Genomic DNA, 24,619 nt, shown 5'->3' with positions numbered 1-24,619 from the left:
AACCCCCGGGGTTTTTTTTTTTTTTTTTTTTTTTTTTTTTTTTTTTTTTTGCTGGTTTTTTCCAGGTCTTTTTTGGTAGAAATTGACAAGAAGATTCTAAAATCCACATGAAAATAGAAAGGATATGAAAGAGCCGAAACAACTTTTCAAAGAACAAAGTTTAAGGACCAACACTCTCAAATCTGAAGACTTTCTATAAAGCTAGAGTAGTCGAAGGCCATGTGAGATTAGTGCAAAGACAGACAAACAACAGATCAATAGAACAGAGCAGATAGTCCAGAAATAGACCCACATCTATATGGACAACTGATATCTGATAAAGGTGCAAAGGATATCCACATACAAAAAAAAAACCATCACTATATAACTCTCGATATATATAAAAACTAACTCCAAATGGGTAAGTATAAATGTGATACCTAAAACTATAAAACTGCTAGGAGAAAACATAAGAAATAATCTTAAGTGAGCTTGAGTTAGACAAGAGCTCTTACATACAACATAAAAAGTACAATACATAAATTTTAAAATTGGCCCGTATCAACATTAAAAACTTTTGCTCTCCAAAAACACTGTTAAGAATATATATATATATATATGTAAAGTTAAGCACAGACAGGAGGCAGTATCTGCAAATCATAGGTCTGATAACAAACTTGTATTCAAAATATATTTTTAAAAACCTCCCAAAACTGAATAACAAAAAAACCCAATTTAAATAAAAATGTACAACAGATTTTAACAGGATCTTCATCAAAGAAGATATACAGTTGGTAAATAAGCACATGAAAAGACATTCAACACTGTTAGTCATTAGAAACATGCAAATTAAAAATACAAAGAGATTACACCATACATTTACTAGAATGGCTAAAGATGAACACAACAGATCATACTAAGTGCCGGAAAAGACATGGAAGAAACGGAACTCTCAAAAACTACTGGTGGAAGCATAAAATGGTACAACTACCTTAGAAAAAAGTTTGTTCATTTTTTAAAAAGTTAAACATACACCTACAATATGATCCAGCCATTCCACCACCATGTAATTACCCCAGGAAAATAAAAGCTTATGTTTATACAAACAATTGTACATAAACGCTCAAAGCAACTTTATTTGTAATGGACAAAAACTGAAAACAATCCAAAAGGCCATCAACAGGTAAATGGGTAACAAACTGATATATCTGCATAATGGAACATTACATATAGTAGTCGGCAATAAAAAGAAATAAATTACCGATAAATGCAAGATAATTATACTGAGTGAAAGACAACAAACTGAAAAAGAGAAGTACATACTGTACGATCCCATTTATATAAAAATCTAGAAAATACAAATTAATCTATAATGGCATAAAGCAGGTCAGTGGTCATCTGAGGATGGGGACAGCAGAGAGGTGGCAGGTATTACCTACGTGGTATAAGGAAACTTGTGAGTGATGGGTGTATTCATTACCTTGATTTTGGTGATAATTCTACAGGCATATACGTTTGTTCAAACATATCAGACTGTACACTTTACATATGGGAAGTTTATCAGATGTTAATTTTACTTCCATAAGCTGCATTTAAAACTTGCAAGGAGAAAGAAGAGGGAAAGGAGAAGAGGGGTGGAAGTAAGGATAAAAAAGGGGGAGATAACTTGCTTCAGCCAGCATGACTGCCTTCTATAATCTGATGAACTTCTACATTTAGAAGTTACTCAGAACAGCGCTTTCTGCACTAGAATTTATTGCCCAACCTCAAAAGATGTTTTAAGAGTTTACCTGCTATGAAATTCTCAAATTTTATGTATTAGAAAAATTTTTCAGTGATACTAGGTTTCAGCACTGTTAAGATAAATGCTAGGTCTTTTTTGTAAAATATAGGCTAGAAGTTACTTCCATTATTCAATTAATATCAAGCTCTTTTTTCCACCTACCAACAAAGCCTGAAAATGACTCTTAGGAACCCGTGCAATTGAGTGACCTAATAACTTATCTAAGCCAAATCCAAGCTGTACTTTGTACTTTTTTTTTGAGTTTGGTTCCATCCTAGAAAGAACTATGCATAGTTGAAGACAATGGCAACACAGAAGTTACCAACTTCAGTATTAAGTGTTATTCACTGCTCTGAATAAGTGACGGAACTTTCAGCAGCTCAATATTACCCAACAGCAAGATTAATCTCTAAACAGTGGAACTACCATTTGATCCAGCAATCCTACCACTGGGTATATACCCAAAGAAAAATAAATCATTATATCGAAAAGATATCTGCACTGGTATGCTTATTGCAGCACTATGTACAATAGCAAAGTCATGCAATCAACCTAAATGTTCACATTTTTTAAAATGTGACATACATACACAATACAATACTGACAGCCATTAAAAAAAGAATAAAAACATGTTTTTTTTGTTTTTTTGTTTTTTGTGGCCACATGGATACACTGGAGGCCACTTTTAGTGAAACAACCTAGAAACAGAAAGACAAATACCACATGTTCTCGCTTATAAGTGGGAGCTAAATCATGTGCACACATGGACAGAATACGGAACTGGAGACCTTGGAGACACAGAAGGGAGGGAGGAGTTGAAAGGGGTGGATGATGAAAAATTACTTGATGGGTACAATTTACATTGTTTGCGTGATGGATACACTAAAAACCCAAACTGTACCACTGCTCAATATATCCATATAAAAAAACTGCACTTGTATCCCTTACATTTAAATAGCATTTAAATTAAAATAAATAAATAGTTGCTGCAAGAATGGGAAAAGGAATATCTCATAAGCTCCTTGATGGATGGCTGACTGAACCAAACCAAGAGCTGAAGTCCAGTGGTTGTATAAATTAGGCAAAATGAAATCCCTGGAGGGTGTCTCACAGTAACAGGAATTGAAAGCACTGTCTCTCTCACAGTGCTAGTAAGGTAAGGTAAAAAGTCCTGACTACATACATTCATTTCTACTATTTCCTTTCATGAACTCAGATTTTTTTTTGTCTATTATTGGAACTGAAGGTCATGTCACCAAAAAAGATGCATGCAACTCATTAACTGCAAAAGAAAAACGTTTCTTTAAACTCTTATTAAATCTCTTACATATATATATGTGTGTGTGTATATATATATGTATACACACACACACATACTATTTTTTTTTTTTTTTGAGATGGAGCCTCGCTCTGTTGCCCAGACTGGAGTGCAGTGGCGAGATCTTAGCTCACTGCAACCTCCACTACCCAGGTTCAAGCGATTCTTCTGCCTCAGCCTCCCGAGTAGCTGGGACTACAGGCATGCACCACCACACCTGGCTAATTTTTGTATTTTTAATAAAGACAGGGTGTCACTATACTGGCCAGGCTGGTCTCGAGCTCCTGACTTCGTGATCCGCCGACCTTGGCCTCCCAAAGTGCTGGGATTACAGGCTTGAGCCACCGTGCCTGGCCATTTTAATATTTTTAACCTTTGTAACTTGGGGAAATACACTTCTACTATTCACTCTTTAAAGGTGAATAATAAAAGTAACACTTTTCTTGTAAAACTACACTTTTATTATAAAACTATTGAAAAACTATATTTGTATTGTAAAACATACTATTGTAAAAGTTGTTACTTTCTGCTTTCTTAAAACTTAGTCTTTTATTATTCAGAAAGTACCTATTACAGATTGCATTCTAATTTGGGGGGAAAGTTCATGTTTCATCTACTTAGACATTCTGGGTCTTTGTGCAGCTTAACTGTGTAGTTCCTAAGCCTTCACCTTATCACGCATCTTATCATATCAAAAATCTTATTTAAAAAGCATCTATATCTATATCTATACATATATCTTCATCTCTGGACGACTTGTAATAAAATAGAAGGAACAGCGAGATTTCTGTCTCTGGAATCCCATCTCTGCCACTTGTTGGCTGTGTAACTTTTGTCAAATACACTAGATTTCATTTTCCTATCTGAAAAAAGGGGGTAATACCACCAAATCCCGAAGATTATTGGGAAGAAAATATATGTGAAAACTACAAAGCATTCAACAGATGTTAGTGTTTACAGCTGCATATGTCAACTCCCTTCAACCCTTCTGAGACATAAAACCAAATGTGACTCAGCTATCCATGATAACAAAACCATTAGAATATTGCTCAGACACTACTTCAAGCTTCTGTGCTTTGTTTCCACACCTTTGTCAATCACGAATACGACTTACTCGGCTTTCTTTTCATATAGTCAGACTCCCATACTATCTAGCCCGAGGCTAGGTATGTAAATGGTACTTGAATGATTAAATAAATGAACAAGTGAAATAAATTGGTATATTCCAGCACTATGGAGGTGATTTAGGGTTCAGGTAGAGCTGGGGAAAGTCTATAGTGAAAATGAATACAGCACTGAAAAAACTAACCACAGAATCTAGTTAGGAGAGAATATCTAATTCAGTCCCTAATTAATTATTGTTCCGCATATGGTGGAATGATTCAATGATTGTGAAGAAAAGTTCACAGTTTGGGAATAAAGGGAGGAGGAGATGGCAAGATTCTTGTGCAACACGAAGAAAGTTGCAAACATTTAGAATCACATTACATAATATTTAGGTCGAAGTTACAGTCATGCATATGTACTAGTAAGAGTACAGAAAAACAAATAAAAATTTCAGAATTAGGTTTAGAATTAACTAACCTCTAACATCTTTTCCAATTGTTAAGATTTCATATATTTCTATTCAGTGCTACATTCAGCCCTGTTTCAAAAATATGTATTAATTTTAAAGCCAATAACAATACAAACCCCAAGGATACACTCTACAATCCCATCCCAAAAAGAAGAGAGTAGGAGGGTTTTTCTTACCAGTTTATAACAACCCAGCTATTCATACTAACATTTGCAAAATGAGAAAGATACTTTTTTAAAACAGTATTTGAAATGCTTAGCAGTTCAGTTCAAGTCCTACTAAGCATCACAATTTTTGATGGCAGTCTAGGACACCATAACGTATTGCTTCATTTACAGCTCTAGTTCTACTGCTAGCCCAAACTCACTTCCACATTTTAGGCAGCTGGATGACTGGAAATGAGTAAGTGGATTGAGAGTTGGAGGCAGAAATGATAACCCAAGTTGGGACACAAAATAACCAGAGGAAACAGGGCTATGAGACCAAGAAATTAGAGCTTTAGTTTCTACACAAAAATCTGGATAAGAGAACTAGAAAAAAATAATTTACATTATAATGGTTCATTTCCATGTCTGATGGGTATACTTCAGGATTATGGGCAGGGACACATAAGTGTTTATATTAAATGCAGATAGACACTTGATGACAGATATTTTACCTTTTACCTATATTTTACCTTTTACTCATCTGTAAAGGTAATTGGGTGGGGGGGGGCATTGCTCAAGGCCCAGTGAAAATCTAAAACTGTAGCAAAAGCGCTGATATTTAGAAGTCAGCTGATTTTTCAGGTTCTTAAAGAACATAAAATATTTGTATGAGATTTACAAATGACAGCCACAAATACTAAAATACACACACACACACACACACACACACACACACACGTATGTGTGATTCACCCCTTACCCACCACCCCAAAAACAGTCAGAAGTTAATATGTACATTATCATGGTTACATACTAAGATACTGAGATATTAACTTATTACTAATATATGGCATTTAAGAACAGAATCAAATCCTGCCATCTTCATTTGTCCCAATTAGACTGGGACTAATAATAAATATTAGTCAGCTAAAACCCAGTTTATTCCTACCTCTCTGAAGAGTGCACCATAAAACTGAACAATGTATGGGCAATCACTACTCCGCATTACTACATCCAAATCCATAAGAAGTTGTTTTTGTTCTTTTTCATCCACTGTTGACCGAATTCTCTGGAAAAGAATGACAAAAGATGTCAAAAAAACAAAATACTTTTGTCAAAAAAACAATAATTTTTAGTCTCATGGTAGAGAAAAGCCTCTACCATGAGACTAAAAATTACCAAGCAAACTTCACAAACACCAGATATGAAAATTATCATCTTTCCTTACACTTCACAAGAATTACTTTTATCACAGAAAGTTTAACACACAGCACTCAGAAATCCTTTAAAGGAGACAGGGCAATTTAACCACGAGCATTTACTAACAATGTTGGGAGTTATGCAACGAAGTTCTTAGGCACTAAAAATTAACCCCCTTATGCAAATATAAAGAAAATGACAATGAGTTGTAACAGCTTCATATGAATAATTATAGGTAGCTTTATACATACTTTTAATCACCGTTTCAAAATTGTATGGAATCTAGGCATTCAATGCAAGAACATCCCTCTTCACTCACTAGCATCCCCATACCACAGTGTCCTCATTCATAAAGATGGGAAATAGTCCAGAACCGGATAAAGTGAATACTAGTATAGGAGTAGTGCACAGACAAGAATCCAGGTCTCTAAAATCCTAGACTGGGACTCTGTCCTTTAACTGCACTTTCTATACATTAAAAACAAAAAGTTCTACCTGACTCTCCAACCCATGAGTCAGCATGCAGGGCAGCATAAACCTGTGGAAGAAAACCTAAAAATGAGGAAACACAAGGCTCTTTTTTCTATTCTTAAGCTGATAAAGCACTCCTCCATCTACTGCAGACCAGGGATATATTCCTAACCAAGCGGCACAACAATTTCTTTGCACATCTCTAAGAGACTGCCAGAAAACATTAAGTACCCCACCTCCCACCTCTTATTCAGGAACAGTATAGAACACAGAGGTGTTGGGAGGGACAGTTCCCACTGCAATTGAGAGAGAGGAAAGAATCATGTTCAGAAATTATAAAAAATTAATAATAAAATTATAGCTTAACATCAAAGCATGCAAACAACTTCTGTTCTCATAAAAAAGTTCACAATGTCACACCACGCCACTGTGTACAATACATAGTATGTACTTACAAGGCAAGTTAGTATCAAAAAATACACAAGGTGGCATTTTGTCTTCCAAAGACTTCGAGGTATCTGTCAATGTTCTTGAAAGGGATGAAGGCAGTCAATTAAATTCCTGAGCCCATTTTACAGAAAAGCCAGAGGCACAAAGAGATACAAAAGATGTATTTCATGTGACATGAGAATAAGCAGTTGTTTAAGGAACAGAAGTAGGTTCTCTCAGTTTCATTTTTGAGGAATTCCATATATTCCAAACAAATTTAATTTTGCTACTTAAAATTTACAGCTTGCTAGCTACGGTATTTCATAAGCAAATAAAATTTATTAACTGTCATCTATGTTATATACACAGATTTATCTACAACTTTTATATTAAATATCAATACTCAGATAAACAAGGACTAAAGAAAGAATGAAAATAGAAACAAAATAATACCAGTTATATTAATGTTAAGGAAAGTTTCCCTTCTCATTTTGATTATTTTCATAGTTTATGGATTATTAATCTTACTTTTAAATCTACTTCAGCACGTTTGCTCAGAAAGGATATTTTTTAAAAGTCAAAATAGATGTGATCTGTATTTGTACAAAGCATGATGTAATAATTTTTGTAAATATTTTACCTTTATACCTGTTTTTTAAAAAATAACTCTAAAAGTGTAGCTGTGAAAATGCTAATTCGAGAAATTATTTATAAAAGAATCTTAATTATCCTATATATCTAAATTTAAAATAGACGAAGAGTTGTTAATTAGAGACAAGTAGGGAAGAAAAATCAAATAACCTTTTGATTGGGGAAGATTTCTACCTAATTCTCACTATAAAAGGTGTTAACAAATGTATTTTTTTCTGTTTTTACTAGTATGAATATATTGGCAAATGGAAATACACTAATACACATAAACTACTATTTTAAAAGGTATCTTCTTTACTAGTTTATTTTTTGTTTTGCAAAACTGTGTGGTATGCTAAATATACATTTGTACAAATATTTGTATTTCAATTAGAAAGCATATTACAGTCAAAACCTCAATAGTTATCATCAAGAACTGACTTTAGGGAGCGAGCCAGTGTCCAAAAACCCTACTGTAACTACAGAAAGGATATATGGATTACATGATGTAAAGGCCTAACTGAAGTTCCAACATCTTACTGATACCTAAACCTGAGATTCTCTGACAGAACTGTTATTAACCAGAATGTAGAGAGTTCCCAGCACAGCTCTAACCTTTGAGATCGCTGGCAGGAAAACCTATTCAACTGTAAGTATTCTTTAATGTCACTTCTAGTACAAAACAGAACACAGAGCAGCTGAATGGCCTACTAGTATAACATGAAGTTGATCGTGCTTTTCAATAGATCAGCACCTCCCCACACCCCCTGAACATTTTGTCTAAGTATCTGGCAGTGGGTAGAAAAGTAGCTGCTGGTATTGCATCTGAATTGTCTGGAATTGAGCAAGTACAGCTAACTCTAATTAGTTATACTAATGTTTTAGGGTTGAACTGTAACATTTATCATATGTGAGCAATTAATAAACTATTTCAAAAGGCCTAACGGACCCCAAAAGGGGATTAACTACAAACACATGCCTCTAATAGCAGTAACTTCAAATTAGTGATTTTAATAACTCAATAAATAATTCAAGCAGAAGACATAATGACAATCAACGATTCAAATCAGAGCATACTTAGAGACTGAAGCTACTACCAAGAAAGTTTTTCTAATGGACTATCAAAACAGTATCTACGGGAAAGACTTCCACACTTGAATCAAATGAGTCCAGGATCTTCTAACATTAAAGGAGCATAACTACCTAAAAACTGAACACATCAGTAAGAACAAACTTCTCTTCCCTTTACAAAGCTGTCCCTAAGAGCACAGAAAAATGGAAGTACAAAGGTGACACCAACTATATGACTTGAAATTCTCATAATCACAATGTTCAGAAGCAACAACCATTGATTAAAAAACCTTGAGTAACAGGAAAATTTCATTTTTTATATAAATTTAAAAGTTAGATAAGGCTGTTTACTTGAGCTCAGCACACCGTTTTCCCTGCCAGTAAAAGCAGAATGAAAACTACAGGAAACCATAAAATACTTAAGAAAATCAACTCAAGAACATGAAGTTTTCATATTATTTTCAAAATCATTCTTTTTCATTATGGGGCTACTGAGCTCTTACTGAACACAACTTTACTAACTTAGCTTAAGTTATTACCTGCCCCCAGGACAAATTAAATTGTGTTTCTTGAAAAAAAATCCACATCTCTTTCCCAATAATAAAAAGTATTTTCAGATTATTTCAAGTTTTACTTTATTTGAAATATAACATAAAGAAAACATTGAAAATCAAAACAAAAATTACTACTCTACATATATTAGTTTTCTATAGTAAAGAAATGTATAAATTTGAAGTTAATTTTTTTAATTGGTGTCCAAATCTGTATTCAAGGCTGAGTATAAGCCCAGTAAAGCAGGTAAATGCCAGTAAAAACAGCAGGTAGATACACATCAGAAATGCCAACATCAACTCCAATTGAGAATCACTTAGAGACACAGGGAAAAAAGATTACATTCCCAGTTCTCTGGCTTTAAGACTATTAACATTATGCATGGTTCTTGTCCAATTAAAAAAAAAATTCCAAAGAACATAATTTTTCTAAAACTGCCAGTCCAACTCATGCCACTGGTTGGATCAGCCACAAATTTAGTTGCTGGGAGTTCTGTATGGATGAGGCTGCAATAATAGAAAGTTAACAAGTCCCATAGGACAAGCTAAAAATTTTCAGTTACAAATGATCCCCTTGCCCTCTACTCCTCCTCATCACAAAACACAGCAACATCCACTTGGTGAACAGTCCCAATCATATAGACATGTCCCAAATTCCAAGTTGTTGAAAGGTTACTTTCCTTCTTTTGGTGCAACATGGCACCTAGAAGTCACTGGTATATTTAAATGTTGACAGCTTATATCATCTATTGATCAAAATCTTGAATAATACTTAGCCTCATGTAGAATGCCTCCATTTTTAACAATTTGAATTTAAAGTATAAATAACCTTTTGCTGATACTGAAGAACTATGTAAATGTGGTGCTGTTCCAGGTGTCCTCTAACTTTATACTGAGATCTCCAGGGAAGCTCTCTCTTCACACTGACACATTCTCCAGCCTTGTATCCAAACCCTACCAAATCCATCTCTCACATACGATTTGTCGGTGCTCACCAGGGATGAATGACTAGCAATAAAACTAACATTGGTAAGTATGAAAAACTTTAAAGCAGACTATGACACATTGTTATAATGAAAAGGGACTAGAGGAACTAATAAAACTAAACTCACTTAAGGACTGGAGTGGAAGAGCAAAGAAAAAGAAGCAAACAAGAGGATGGAGAGAAACAGGCAGTAGATACTGTCAAGGAAAACTAATTGATTCCCTTCTTACTCGGATATTATGCCTCAATCCCGTCATAATGGTGACTTTTTGTTTGTTTGTTTCCCTTCATTTTCTAAATTTGTTTTCACGGGTGGGAAGAGACCGGGAAAAGGGATAGTGGGAAAGAGCACGATGATGAAGTGATCGCTATTAAGGGGTAAGGTTAGGAAGACTCAAATGTGGCAAAGGAAGGCAGGCTGACAACGCAATGGCTAAGGGTGGAGTTGCAGACGAGGCAAAACAAAGGCTCATGTTGTAGGTCCTAAGAAGCAGGTCACCAAGTAGCATTGTGCCTAGATGCTTAATAAATACCTGGCTGATTCTGTAGTGGCCCTTGCCAGTCACCCTGATTCAGAGTTAACCCTTACATCTCCACGTTAGGGTGCTCAAAGATATCTCAGTTACTAGAGAGGTCAGGCACATACACCTTATCCCAAAGCACCAGGGCCTGCCTTGAAATGAACCATTCTGTGACTGCCTGTGTCCTGATGTGACAACTACTGATTCTTCCAGATCAACCCAGTTTTTCTTCCTGCCAAGTCAAGCTATAGAAAGAAAGCTGTTAGACAGAAAACAAATGCTATCTCTTGAACAATGTGTGTGAAGAGGCACTCTGGGTTACCTGATCCCATTCCTACATGGAGAAAGGGAAAATAAGTCATTATATACTCAAAAGACTTAAGAGTAAAAAAGAATTGGATGACAAGTCATATATGCACTTCATTAAAACAGAAGTTCCACAGAGGACATGACAGGTGTCAGTTCCTAGGATCTGAACATTCTAGGCAAAAAGGATATGAGTCATCAGCAAACATGTAAGGAATCAGGAACTGAGGAGTCCAGAAAACGACTTTAGAAAGCAGTGGCGCCACAGACACTTGAAAACAGCGACATAATCAAATAAACTTACAAAATGGCTACCAATTCTACCTGATGCTATTTTTGTTTTGTTTTGAAACGGAAACAATGCATGGAGGAATGAGCTGTGAGGGGCATAAGAAATGAGAAAATTGACGTGGAAAGGAATGACCATCAGTCCTGGCAGATCTCTAAATTCTAACATGACAAATTCTTGTCAGGTGTTTGTATGGCTCAGCTGAGGGTCCCAGAGGGCAGTATAAAAAGACAGTAAGAGCAGAGTAGGAGACAGATCTCCCTGCTGCACAGGTACACCTGTAGCTGCTTAGAGAAGTTAGGAATGGGTAGAGTATTCCAAAGTAAAAGACAGGTGAGTTCCTGGATCAGAAATTAGGACTCAGACACAACAAAACTCAGCAAGGTGATGAATTCAATCATTACAAGAAAACAATACAGGGCTTTAGGGATTATTCTAGGGATCAATTAAAACAAATCGACACAAGATAAAATAACGCAAGCTACTAGTAATTTGGCCATTAGCAAGGCAAAGCATCATTTTCAATTCACGACCCACCAAAATCAGAATACCAGAAGGCATTTACTCTTCAGCAATCTACGTGGAATCTGCTCTAACTAGGTTAGCTAAAGCCCATACTTCAGTGCAGGGGGCTTGTTCCCCTACAAAAGCACCTACTGTCATCTAAGGTTACCAAAAGAATCTCTATTCCAGGCCGGGCACAGGGGCTCACGCCTGTAATCCCAGCACTTTGGGAGGCCAAGGCGGGCAGATCAGGAGGTCAGGAGATTGAGACCAGCCTGGCTAACATGGTGAAACCCTGTCTCTACTAAAAATACAAAAAAGTTAGCCAGGTGTGGCAGTGTGTGCCTGTAGTCCCAGCTGCTGGGAAGAATGAGGGAGGAGAATGACATGAACCTGGGAGGCGGAGCTTGCAGTAAGCCGAGATTGCACCACTGCACTCCAGCCTGGGTGACAGAGCAAGACTCCGTCTCAAAAAAAAAAAAAAAAAAGAATCTGTATTCCTTATGTCAAGTAATTGCTAGTTGTTGTCCTGTCGAATTATATGATGGTTAAAACCACCACAGCCAAGACAAGAAGCAAATCGAAAGCTCCCTATGACAGCTGTCTACCTTTTGTACCAGGCAGACATCAGTAAGTATTTTATCCCCCATGCAGAAATCCTAGAACTAGTACATGAGCAAACACAGCACATGGGACCTCCTCTCCACAGAAAATGAAGAGTGATATAGCAAAGGTTCAGCATTAAAAATCAAAAGAAGAAAAGAACAAAGATTATCTTAATAGAGCTGTAATAATATTTTGAAAATGCATCCAGTTTCTGTGATCTACAAACACCAATACTGCTATGCCATAAACATATCCTTCAATTGTTCATTAAGTAATCCTTGCTAAAGATCTCTCTTAAGGTTACTGCCTATAAATAAAATGTGAAGGGGAGTCCACTGCTAGTCAATGATTGACATCAGATCAACCAAAGTCAGTGATGTAGAGGACAGGAGAGCAAGGATCACACTCCTACAGTGTCCCTACTATTCTGATCCCTACAAATCTGCTGCTTTCCCAGCAAAAATGTCCAGAATTCCATCGTAATACAAAGTTGGAAAATCCTAGAAACCAAAACTGGAAAATCCTAGAAACCATAGCAGCACATCAATATCCTATCACCTTCCTCCAGGCTGCAGAAAATCTTGGGTATTCTTATTTTCCTTATTTGTGGTACGAGTTCCTCCTTATCAGCCAGAGTCTTCTAAATAGATCACACACGAAAATGGCCATGATATCTCACAAAGCCATCATTAATAACGTCAAAGCAGACGGCAACATTAACCAAAACAAACAGTAAAAGAAGCAAGCAAGATATCTGGAATGCTGATCACAGATGTAAATCTTGCTTTCCTGTGAAAAAATAAGTGTCTGTTAAGTCAACTGTTTCCAATTATGAAAGCACATATGGTTTTACTAAGGGCAGAAGAAACATTGCTAATTCTTAATTGCAAAATCACTCAAATCTTTTAAAATCAATTTAATAAACTCTCAGTTGTATCTCAGCCTCATTAATTAATTAATAGTAATGCCCCATTCTTCTCACTGGGGATACTGAGATCCACTTAATTCCTTTTACCTTACCTTCTGCTATGTATTATCAGAGCACCTGAGAGATAAGTTCCAAAAGTATGTGTTATATTACATTATGGGAAGAGCTGCCCTGAGGACCAAGTTAATGGAACAAGTTTGACATGCCTTGGTAAGAGTGGTATCATCTTCTTCCTAACTACGTCATCCACATTTAAAGAAACGATGTCATTCTTAGCACTGAAATTGTTAAGGGTCTAAAGACCATAAATGACAGATCATCACTTCAGTACTTATGACAATAAAGTGAGGTAACAGTAGAAATCTGATATATTCAACAAATTTCAGAGGCATGGTCATAAGATGACAAAGAATGATAGAAAATATGCAGGAAATGTATCAAATACCGGTTCAAATGACACCCATGCAGAGTGAGGTATGGTAATACAGGTTGTTGGCTGGGCGTGGTGGTTCTCGCCTGTAATCCCCAGCACTTTGGGAGGCTGAGGCCGGCAGATCACCTGAGGTCAGGAGTTTGAGATCAGCCTAGCCAACACGGCGAAACCCCACCTCTACTAATAATACAAAAATTGGCTGGGTGTGGTGGCACATGCCTTTAGTCCCAGCTACTTGGGAGGCTGAGGCAGGAGAATCGCTTGAACACAGGAGGCGGAGGTTGCAGTGAGCCAAGATTGTACCACTGTACTCCAGCCTGGGTGACGGAGTGAAACTGTGTCTCAAAAACAAAACAAAACAAACAAACAAACAAAAAAACAGGTTTTTCTCCAGATAACTATATAAGCTGAGATTTAGTCCAATGTCAAAATTCATTCAGGTTAACCAAGTAATGGTAGAAGGTTTCAGAAACCACATCTCTAGAATGTTCAAAAACATATAATGATTGACTAAAATTCACCTAGAGCAACCATTTCCAAACTGTCTTAATTGTACCCCTATTAATTCCTCGGAGCTGGTGCCCCAAGGGCTTCCAATATGACTGTAGGTAGAGTCTCTACTTCCCACCCTCACATCACCCCAAACAGTACTGATTTATTTCTTGGGTTGCACATACAATTCTGTTAGTTCAAGAAACTCACAGTCTGAAAAGCACTAACTTGGAGTGACAGCAAAACAAACACACATGTATACTGGGAATAAGCAACCTGAGTTCAAAATCAAGGCTGCGAAGAGGACAGCCCTGCCACATTTCTTGAATGTGCCTCCTCCTGGAAATGCTCTGCTTACACTTTTCATATGACCACCACAGCTTTTAAGCAATATTAGGAAGCATAAAAGAATACGGCTCAGTGAATCACAGATGCCTTAGTTAAGTCACACGATCTGACCAAACGACAGCATAAGATATTAGACTACAGTCTCAATTCTAAACAAAAGAGCCATGGCATCTGCATCCCACAGGTGATTTGGATAATCAAATATGATCACTGCAGCCCTTTGGAAGTAAATAAAATGGCCTAACAAAGCACTCTACGCCATCAAAAAGGAACTTTTCCAATTGAAGGCCATCCCAGTATCATTCTAGTGCTTTCAGACATGCAAGATCAGTGTTTAAACACGAAAATGAACCTCCTCAAATCATTATTCATCATCATAATTCCCACTGAAATCATTTGGTAATGGAACTTTTGACAGAAGCAGCATGGTCTCTCCAGTGGCAGAAAAACAAGCCAAGCCATACTTTTCTGATACCTGATTTCCCATACTCGCCGTATTATCTACACCAGGGAGGCCTACCCAACCAGCAAATTAAAGTTCCATTCTGCTCAGGGAACAGCTGAGCTGTGGGCTGCTGATACTGTCAGCACAGGGCTCTCATCCTTACTGTTAAGCATCAGGATTAGGCTGGGTCTCAATTCCAGGTCAAGGACACTAAAGTCAAAATCCAAATACCAAGGAGAGGCAGGATTGCAGGAATCAAAATCAGGTTAACAGGCCAGGATCAGCAAGACTCACATCAATGAAACAGTAGAGTTGAAAGGGTAGAGTTGAGGTTCAAAAGAACAAGACAAGTTAGGCAGATCTCCAACAGAAAGAAAACACTTGAAACTCTTGCATACCAAGTCACATTGCTAACTCAGTCTGGCCTATGAACCTACCCTCAAACAACAGATCTGTTTTTCTTGATTAACCCAGGTAATTTCTCAAGCAGAAGACTGAAAAGTCATCATAATCATCCACAATGACAAATTTAACATGACACATTCTTATTCCCACCTACCTGCCCAATATTATTCAGTTCTTCAATGAGATGACAGCTTTATTACAGTATTAACCCTTCACACAACAATTCAAATTCCATTGCCTGCCATCATCTTTAGCAACAGGCACTTCAGTCCTTACATTCCCTCTCATATTCATTCTTACTTTTACACATTCCTTTGGGTTTTCACACATATTCTACAAACATGAAAAGGCCATGCATACCTTCAAGAAGTCAATCTGGACATGAGTCTGCTAGAAAACAGCAGGGAAGCTGGTATTCCAGGCATGCAGGATTTTTTACACTGCAGGCAGAGTCAGGTGGAGAACATACTGTCAGGTATTGGAGGCCTACAATCATTCTTCCTTCTGTCAGCCATCTGAGCTTGTAAGCCCATGGTCTAAGCTGTGACATTTCATTTACTCTTTCTCTTTTCTCCTGTGTCCCTAGATTTTCTGTGGGATCCTGATTCTACCAGTGATGCTAGGTGTTTCTCCCAGATCTGAATTTCTCTAACCCTAACTCAGAAACCTAATCCTAATTGCCTCTTCAAACATTTGGTCTGAACTCTGGCCTTTACCCCGCTACACTTAACCCTGCCAGGAGCAAGCACCTACTTTATGTAGAGGACAGTGACTATTCATGTATAATGTTTTCATTCAGTGGTTACCCTACCACCGTGCAAAACAGGACACTAAATAAATGTTATTTGTAAAGGATATTGATCACAGTCAGAAGTAAATCCCTGGTAAGAGTTGAAGGTTGTCCTCCTGAGCTTTAAGAAACCCCAGAGGCAACAATGGCTTTACCCTAGGCAGCCCTAAGACTAGTCACTCAGGCACAACTATACACATTACTCCCACTCACAGGAGAGCAGACCCTTTCCCCAAGCATGTGCAATTAAAACTAATGGATAAAAAATGTTCGTATCTTAGATCCTAATGCAGGAACTCACTGATAGCTTAGGAGACTGTCCTCAAACCAAAGATCAAAAACATGTTTTAAGTATAACTCTTACAATGTTACCTCACTAAATCTGATTATATCATAACTGATTTTTAGATTAAGTCTTTGGGGTAGTTATTTCCGGTTACTAAGAAGTCACCTTTTTTCAAATACTTCTTACATATGGCAAAATAAATTTGGGGGAGGACTTCCTCAAAACCAAAAATGAGGAATAATACAAAGAAAAAAATCAAGCTAATATCACAGTTCACTTTTCTACAGATATTGCAAGTAAATCTTAAGGATCATTTCCAGTTTAATATCTAATAAAGCAATCCTTCTTTATTCTCAAAGTGCATATTAAGATGCTAGCACAGTTACTTCAAGTGTGTTTCTCAGTTCACCAACAGCAATGGAAAGCTCTCAGCTGTGTAAACCACTGTCTCATGGTTCCTTCAACTGTAAAGTCTCAGATCAAACTCCTCCTTTATCATACACTGATTCTGTATATTTGTGCCTGTCAATCCAGTCAATGTACCTAAGTGAGGAATGAATGAACTCTCTCAAGTGTGATGAATGACTGTTCTTCTTTGAAGAAACCAACAATAAATATATTCTTTAATTCAGAGATGGCATACATCAGTCATCAACTGGTATCAAATTTTAATGCATATTAATGCAAAAACCCTTATTCTTTCAGTATTAATGAAGTCACGGAATCCAAAGGTACTCCTCATCTATATGTTAATTGATGTGTTGTATTGCCATCCTCTCCCATCCCCAACTGCTACGCGTGCTCAAGAATTTCAGATGGTAAACAAAGCTAGGTAGTACCATGTGGTGGGTATACATGTGACAGCAACCAGTTTGTAGGTCTCATGACTGCCTTGAAAGTTCTTCCTGTACAGCTGGGATTTTTAATAGCATCCCAACTGGAGCTGTCACAGCAGCCACTGATAAGGTAAAATTACAAATGATAGACAACAATTTCCTATTTTCATTCCTGAATTCCTACAAAACTTGAGTAAGCATTACACAACCCAAAATATTATCAAATTAATCAGTGAGAAAACTTTTAAATGTCAAAATGAAGTACCTTCTTTTACCTTTATGACCTCTTTAACAATGGCTAAAATCCATCCGTATTACTAAAACAGTTTATAATGTTCATCAACAAAGTTGAAGCACACATAACACAAACTGTAAAAAGCAGGAAATAATTTGTTTAAATTACTTTCCCTAGTACCTGAAAGAAAAGTTTACAACTTTAACTATATAGGAAACCTTTCCCTTAAGATCCAGCCAACTAAAACTGGATGTCACACACAGGTAGCACAAAAGGACAATACAACACTCATCCAGCAGTCTAAATAAAATGATTCTTTCCACTTATACTGCAGTGGCACAAGATAGGAATACGGAAATCACTTCATATTCCAAGAAAACATTTTATTTTAACACATAATGCAGAGTTCTTCACCTGTGCATCTTTAGAGGTCTGTGGTTTGTATGTAAAATGTTGTGTATATATACATCTGCCTACGAAAAGTCTATAGTTCTCACTACATTTTAAAAATACAGCCAAAAACAATGTTACGAACCCATAGAGAGAATCATAAAAATTTTCCCCACCACTAATTTAACATTACTTTCATATGACCCAGCAAAAAGAAATGCTCAACAATGAAGGATACTAAAATAGTTACAATAAGGTTTGGCTCACAACAGACTTCTACACAGAAAGCATTTTATTTTAATATAAATTCATTCTCAAATGTCAAGAAAAAACTAAGGACTCTTATCAACCACTCTGACAAACTCTTAAAACAGGACACTAATAGGAAGATGATTAGCTTGGACTATATGCAAATCCATTCTCAATTCTTGTAAACTGAAACATTTTTGTTCCCATAGGAATTTTAAGCTCAGAGAGGGTATTTTTTTTCCTTTGTTTTTGCAAGTTGTTCCTGCTGTTGCTGATTTTCCTGAACTATCTGACATACAGCAAAGATTTGTGAAACATCTAAACAAACAAAAGAATAAGTTACAATTACATGAAACCACTAGGAGTCAAATGGAAACCACCAGTTCATTACAGGTACCAGCCTAAGCTTGCCAGGTATTGTCTATGGATCAAATTTCCTTTTCTGGCCATTTTTTTTCCTTTTAATGAACATATTAAGTGGCATGACACTCACAATAAGGACAAAATGTGACAACATTATCACAAGGTATGCATTTCAGTACAACTTTAAAACCAGGGAACAGGGCAGTACTGAGTAGAGATGAAATAAACAAACAGAAGCCGAGCCGGTCAGGACCGAGTAAGGTTGAGGTTAGTGGCAACAGCATGTGCGTGGTTTCCAGGAAACCTTCAGTAAGACTGCTGTTAGCCCTAGCCCCGCACCTTGCCCAACCCAGTGTGCTGCGTCTTCTTCCAGCTCCCGCCTGGCTCAGTGCAGCACTGCCCTGCTCCCAGGGGTGCAGCCGCCCAGCCTGAACTCACCTTGGCAGTAGAAGGGCCTGAAGTTTAAAACATGTTAATGCATCATGCCAAAAATGCAATCAACATGCACACTTCATACACTCATGTTTCCAAAGAGATAGAAAATGTGCTACCAGTAAGAAACCTCTACACAGAACACCCTCAAAGGAGTTGGAGAAACAAGTTTTTAAACACCCACATTTACCACAAAAGTAGGAACACAACAACAGTGGTATTACTGCACCATGAAATTTCACCTAATGGATTAAAGTACCAAAAATAATCATGGCATCACCTACTTTAACTGCCATTATTTGCCCACTTGGTTTGTGGACCATTTTGTTGACAGAACCATAAGCTCCTCGTCCAATTTCTCCAAGGTCTTTCAAGTCCTCTGCAGTGAAATCCCAGTGTTGTTCAGGGGAGATCTTCAGTTTTCCTGATGACTCAATGCTGTGTGTTCTCAGTCTCTCTCTGTTAAAATATTGGGAAGCAATTTTTCCACATTTTAAATAGGTTTTAACTTTTTTCTTTTAGTACTGATTAATGTGTGGGAAAAATGTTTTCTAAATTACTAAAATAGTCTGACCTCCAGGTTTTTGAAGTTTTCGTTTGTGTCATCCTGGTTTTTTACACACTGGATTAAGAATGATCTAGATTTAGGTAGTCAATAGACATAGCTTCGATGGGATTCATAAAAACAAATTCCCAAGAAGACTTAAACAATTCCCATTTATTAATTCTGCGGATCAGTTTTCATTTCTAAATACAAGATCTTATTCAAACTTGGATAAGGATTTATCCAAACAGCATTATCAAGTGAGAATCCCAAGAGCTGCGAACCTCATTGCAAAAAAGTTCTCATCCTATCTTACCCAACATTAGTTATTCCAGTGCCTCAATCTTCAGTTAGTACAACTATTCCCAAAGTTGGCTGTACCTTACAAACACCTGGGGGAGATTTTTAAAATCTCAACGCCCAGGTATCATCCCATAGCAATTAAATCTGAATTATCCAGGGACGGGAGTCAGAAAACAGTATTTTTAAAGACCCCCTAGATGATTCCAGTAATGTTTGGGAAATAGTGCCTTAGTATACTGTTCCATTCTTGTTAATACCATGCTGAGGTGGGAGAATAGTCAACTGAATAGCTAGCCGGCTCTAAGAGGAAAATTGCCATGTGCTATTCAAAATTGAAATTTTCAGCCCCCGTTCGATAAAGCAATGGGATAAAAAATAAGTGGCTCATAGACAAAAGAGCTCACTCATTACATATTTCCATTAAATAAAAAATCATCTCCAAAATCTCAACCTGGAGATCAAAGTATTAACTTCTAACCATGCTTTATAAAAAAGTAAATCCAATGAAAAATGTAAAACCAATCTGTTTCTCTCTCTTGCTCTCTGTCTCTCTCTCACACACACACACCAAACCCAATGAGTAGGAACAAACTATCAACCACACACACACACACAAAATCATTAAATATCAACTACATTTTTCAGTTTCATATGAAATGATTAAGATTTCTTTTTAACTCTGATCCTATGAAACCAACAGGGAAAGTTTATGTGCTTGGTCATTTATTTTTCTTCTTCCAAAATTTAGGAATGTTTTCTCCAATCAGTAGAATGGTTTTCTGTAGCAACTTTTAAGGTTCCCCAAAAACTTAAAACTTTAAAGTCTACCCCCACCCTGAGAATAATCGTATGTTCTAATATTAAGGTTCAAAGTTACACTTCAAAGATTCATACACTTGGTCTAAATAACAATTTACTAAATCAGTGTTCCAAATAACAGACTTTCAAATCATACTAGGTGATAACACCAGCTTTCATTCACTCAAGTGCTTTTCAGTTCAAAATCCTTTCACCCATATTATTTGATACTCTAGAATCCAGAGTCACAAGAAGCCTGGAAATCAGTAGCATAAGTGACCATTTAGGTGAAGATGAAGCCGGAACTGATCTTTTAGGATGGAACTCAGGTCTAGGCAAAAATAGGAAACTTTTCTTGGTAATCTTTTTCATGAAGTAGACGATTAAGCCTGAAAAAAGTTCTAACATGAAGAAGTTCCATGTATAGTGATTACTGTTCTATAATCTTTGGCAAATAAATACTATCTCAATGGCATAGTTTAATTACTGGTGAAATATACAGCACCAATCTACCACTGAGGGAAGCTGAAAAAAAGTTAATTAAGATTACTTGGAAATCGGAAGCAAAATTTTGTAAAGTGTTCGCTAATTGAGGGGCTGTGGCAGACAGGCTCCAAGAAGTCCCCATGATCCCCACCTTCTTAGTGTTCATATTTTTGTGTAGGTACTTCTCTTTGAGTGTGAGTGGGACCTGTGACTTGTCTCTAACCAAGAGAATATGGTAAAGATGATGTACTATGACTTTCATGACTACACCACTATATAATACTTATGCTAGCATTCTTGAGAACTGAAATGAAAGATACTTCATTACTATATAGAAATTACAGAATGAAAATGGTTACAATATTATCTCTATTACTTTAAAGATCAAATTTTAGTATTTATGGAATATCTCTACTAATAGTTTAGCTCACTGTAGCTTTTTGTATAGTTCCTGGATAAAGTCCTTTTTTTTTTTGAAAATGAATAGGTTGAAAGCTAAGTGATACAGGGTATCTACTTGGGGTAATATCCAAAAATTGAATAAGGTATCAGATGCACAATTCTGTAAATATACTAAATGCAACTGAACTATACACTTTAAATGTGTGAACTGCAGAACGTGAATTATATCTCAGTAAAGCTGTTAAAAGAGGAGAATGTGATTCCTACCCAGAGTTCCAAGTTTCTCATTTACAAAGAAAAGTGCTGTAAAACACAGAAAACATGCCACGGTTATGACATCACCAAGGCATGTTCATACATTCATCTTTATACTGGGCTAGCAATCTTTCCAGTAAAACTGAGTCCATTTCACAGCAATTGTTTTAACAGTTGGTACAACCACGATGGCTTCCACAGAAGGACTCTACATAGATACAGCGCTGGAGTGACTAGATACAGGAACCGGACCAGAACCTTACCATTAAACTCTGCAGTCAATCAATTTCTGTCCTAAACTATGTAAGCGGCCTAGGAAAGAAAGAACATAAACAGTAGAAAACACACCCCATGAGAAGACTGGTGAAAAACAGAAACCAATAAAGATGCAAAGTTGCCCTTATTTGCTGATAAATATTTGCCTACAATTATACTCTTAAAGAAAAAAAAAAGTTCCCTGACTTTTCCTTGGGATATCACTTTCTTGAGAATGGGGACTATATTTTATGAAAAATAATTCCTAGTATAACTGGATTGTTTGTAACACAAAGGATAAGTGCGTGAGGGGTGGATACCCAATTTCCCATGATGCGATTATTAGATACTGCATGCCTGTATCAAAACATCTCATGTACTCCATAAATATATACACCTACTATGTACTCCCCAAAATAAAAATAATTCCTAAAATCCCTCATCTTTCCCTTCATAATTTTCTGTGCAGTATTTTATACAGATCACCCTCACCTGCCTCCAATGAACACTTCATAGGATTCCAACCCCAAGGTTCTCATTACCAACCTGGAAAACTCAGACAACAGCCACTGTGGCAGTAACTATCAGCTGTCACCCAACATCCATTCTCCTCTTCATCCTCCCTAACACGATCCTCATTTACTTGGAGCAGCAATGCACCCAGCTAAAAGGCTACACTTCCCAACTACTATCAACTGAACTGTGTTCCCTCTCAAAATCCACGTTAAGGCCCTAACCCCAAATGTGACTGTACTGAAGACAGGGCCTATAAGAAGATAATGAAGGTTCAATGAAGGTTAATGAAGGGTGGGGCCCTAATCCACTGGGATTAGTGTCCTTACAAGAAGAGACACCACAGAGTTCACTCTCTTCTCACATGTGCAAGAGGTCATCTGAGCTCAAAGTGAGAGGTGGCCACCTGTAAACCAAGGGAGGAAGCCTCAGGTTAAAACCTACCTTGCCAGCACCTTAATCTTGGACTCTCTAGTCTCCAGAATTGTGAGAAATAAATTATGTTTTTTAAGCCACCTAGCATGTGGTATTTTGCAGCCTGAGCTAAGTCACCAACATTCCTTGCAGTTAGAGGTGGAAAATAGGAACACAGTACTTAAAAGGAGCTAACTCAGTTGGAAAAAAGACTCTTTTCCTTTTCCTCCAACCTCCTTGTTGTTGCCTGGAATGTAGGTAATGACTAGAGCTCCAGCCACCTTCAATGCCCTGCAGAAGTGAAATCATGTCCCGAGAATGATGGAGCAGAAAATAGCACTGACTCCAATAACAATGAAGACACTACACCAACCCTAGCCTTCCTATCTCCAGACTTTTCTATGGAAAAGGGAAATAAATTATCTGGTTTAAGCTACTATGTGTTCCTATCCTGGCTGTTGTTTAGATGCAAACAAACTTACTTTTAATACAGCCCCTAGCATTATCTTATTTCCCAATGACTCTCAAAGGAAGTAGTGCCCGGGACACCTCCAGCGTCAGCAGCAGTTTGGTCATCACAATCACTGGGAAGTGCAATTAGCATTTAGTGGCTGGAGGCCAATGATGCTAACTGTCTCCAAATTCACAGAGCAGTTCTAGACAACAGGCCAAAAGTATTTCCTTGAATAGAATCTTAAGACTATACTTTCAGGGGTCATTTCTATAGTTCATTACTGGAGAAGTGTCTCTGAACCTGTAGAGCACCTAACATGTTTCCATTCTCCTGAACTCATTCCTGATGTCTGATACCCTGGTTGAAAACAATTCAGTAAAGCATCCTGCCTCAGAATGACTTTCCTATCATCCTTCATGTGTCATTCCAAGGTTTCTTCATGAGTCACTCCAAATTCTCTAGTCCATACCACAGTACCCCGCAAAAAACACATGAATAAGGCAATACAATCTGATTAAGATACACACACACAAAATACACACACACACAAAATACACACACACACACACAAATCTTAACTCTGGTGTCCCTGATTTCAGAGCCTTACTATTCCACATCTAATAACTCTTGGTTCCCAGAGACTTAGCAGTTCCACGTTCTAGAGAAAACACACACACATATACCCGGAAAAACTGCCACAGATGTCACAGACATTCAAAAGAAGTGAAATATGAATGGTCCTAACTTTTTCAAAACATGCAAGATTATAGATAGAATACTTAATATAGGGCATGAATTCATATAATACAGGCCTTACTAAAAGTACAATTCAATGTACAGAAATTATATTTTGATATCAGAGATTTATCTTGTTAGATTAAAATCTGAAAACTAATTTTTTTAAGCCTACATGTCCTTCCTGATTGTTATCTTCTGGATAGAAATAACAAATGTGTCTGTTAACTTAAATTTAATACTGAATCAAAATTCTTGTATTTAGGCCGGGCGCGGTGGCTCAAGCCTGTAATCCCAGCACTTTGGGAGGCCGAGGCGGGTGGATCACGAGGTCAGGAGATCGAGACCCTCCTGGCTAACACGGTGAAACCCCGTCTCTACTAAAAATACAAAAAACTAGCCGGGCGCGGTGGCGGGCGCCTGTAGTCCCAGCTACTTGGAGGCTGAGGCGGGAGAATGGCGG

The 24,619-nt window shown here is 37.2% G+C and overlaps 1 protein-coding gene across 2 annotated transcripts in view; it reads right to left on the bottom strand.

Annotated features, from left to right (window-relative positions):
- Positions 1–24,619, bottom strand: part of MAP2K4 (mitogen-activated protein kinase kinase 4) — a 102,804-nt gene that overhangs the window by 45,539 nt on the left and 32,646 nt on the right. For both annotated transcript variants that reach the window (XM_017855170.1, XM_017855171.1), the window contains 2 exons: positions 19,282–19,456; positions 5,752–5,871 (listed from right to left, as the gene is read on the bottom strand). In XM_017855170.1, coding sequence (XP_017710659.1) covers positions 5,752–5,871; positions 19,282–19,456 — 295 coding nt within the window. The remainder of the gene's footprint in view (positions 1–5,751; positions 5,872–19,281; positions 19,457–24,619) is intronic.

This window comes from Rhinopithecus bieti, unplaced genomic scaffold (assembly GCF_001698545.2).
Source record: "Rhinopithecus bieti isolate Rb0 unplaced genomic scaffold, ASM169854v2 scaffold_40077, whole genome shotgun sequence".
Classification (NCBI taxonomy): Eukaryota; Metazoa; Chordata; class Mammalia; order Primates; family Cercopithecidae; genus Rhinopithecus; species Rhinopithecus bieti.
This window is presented reverse-complemented; position numbering and strand designations above follow the sequence as displayed.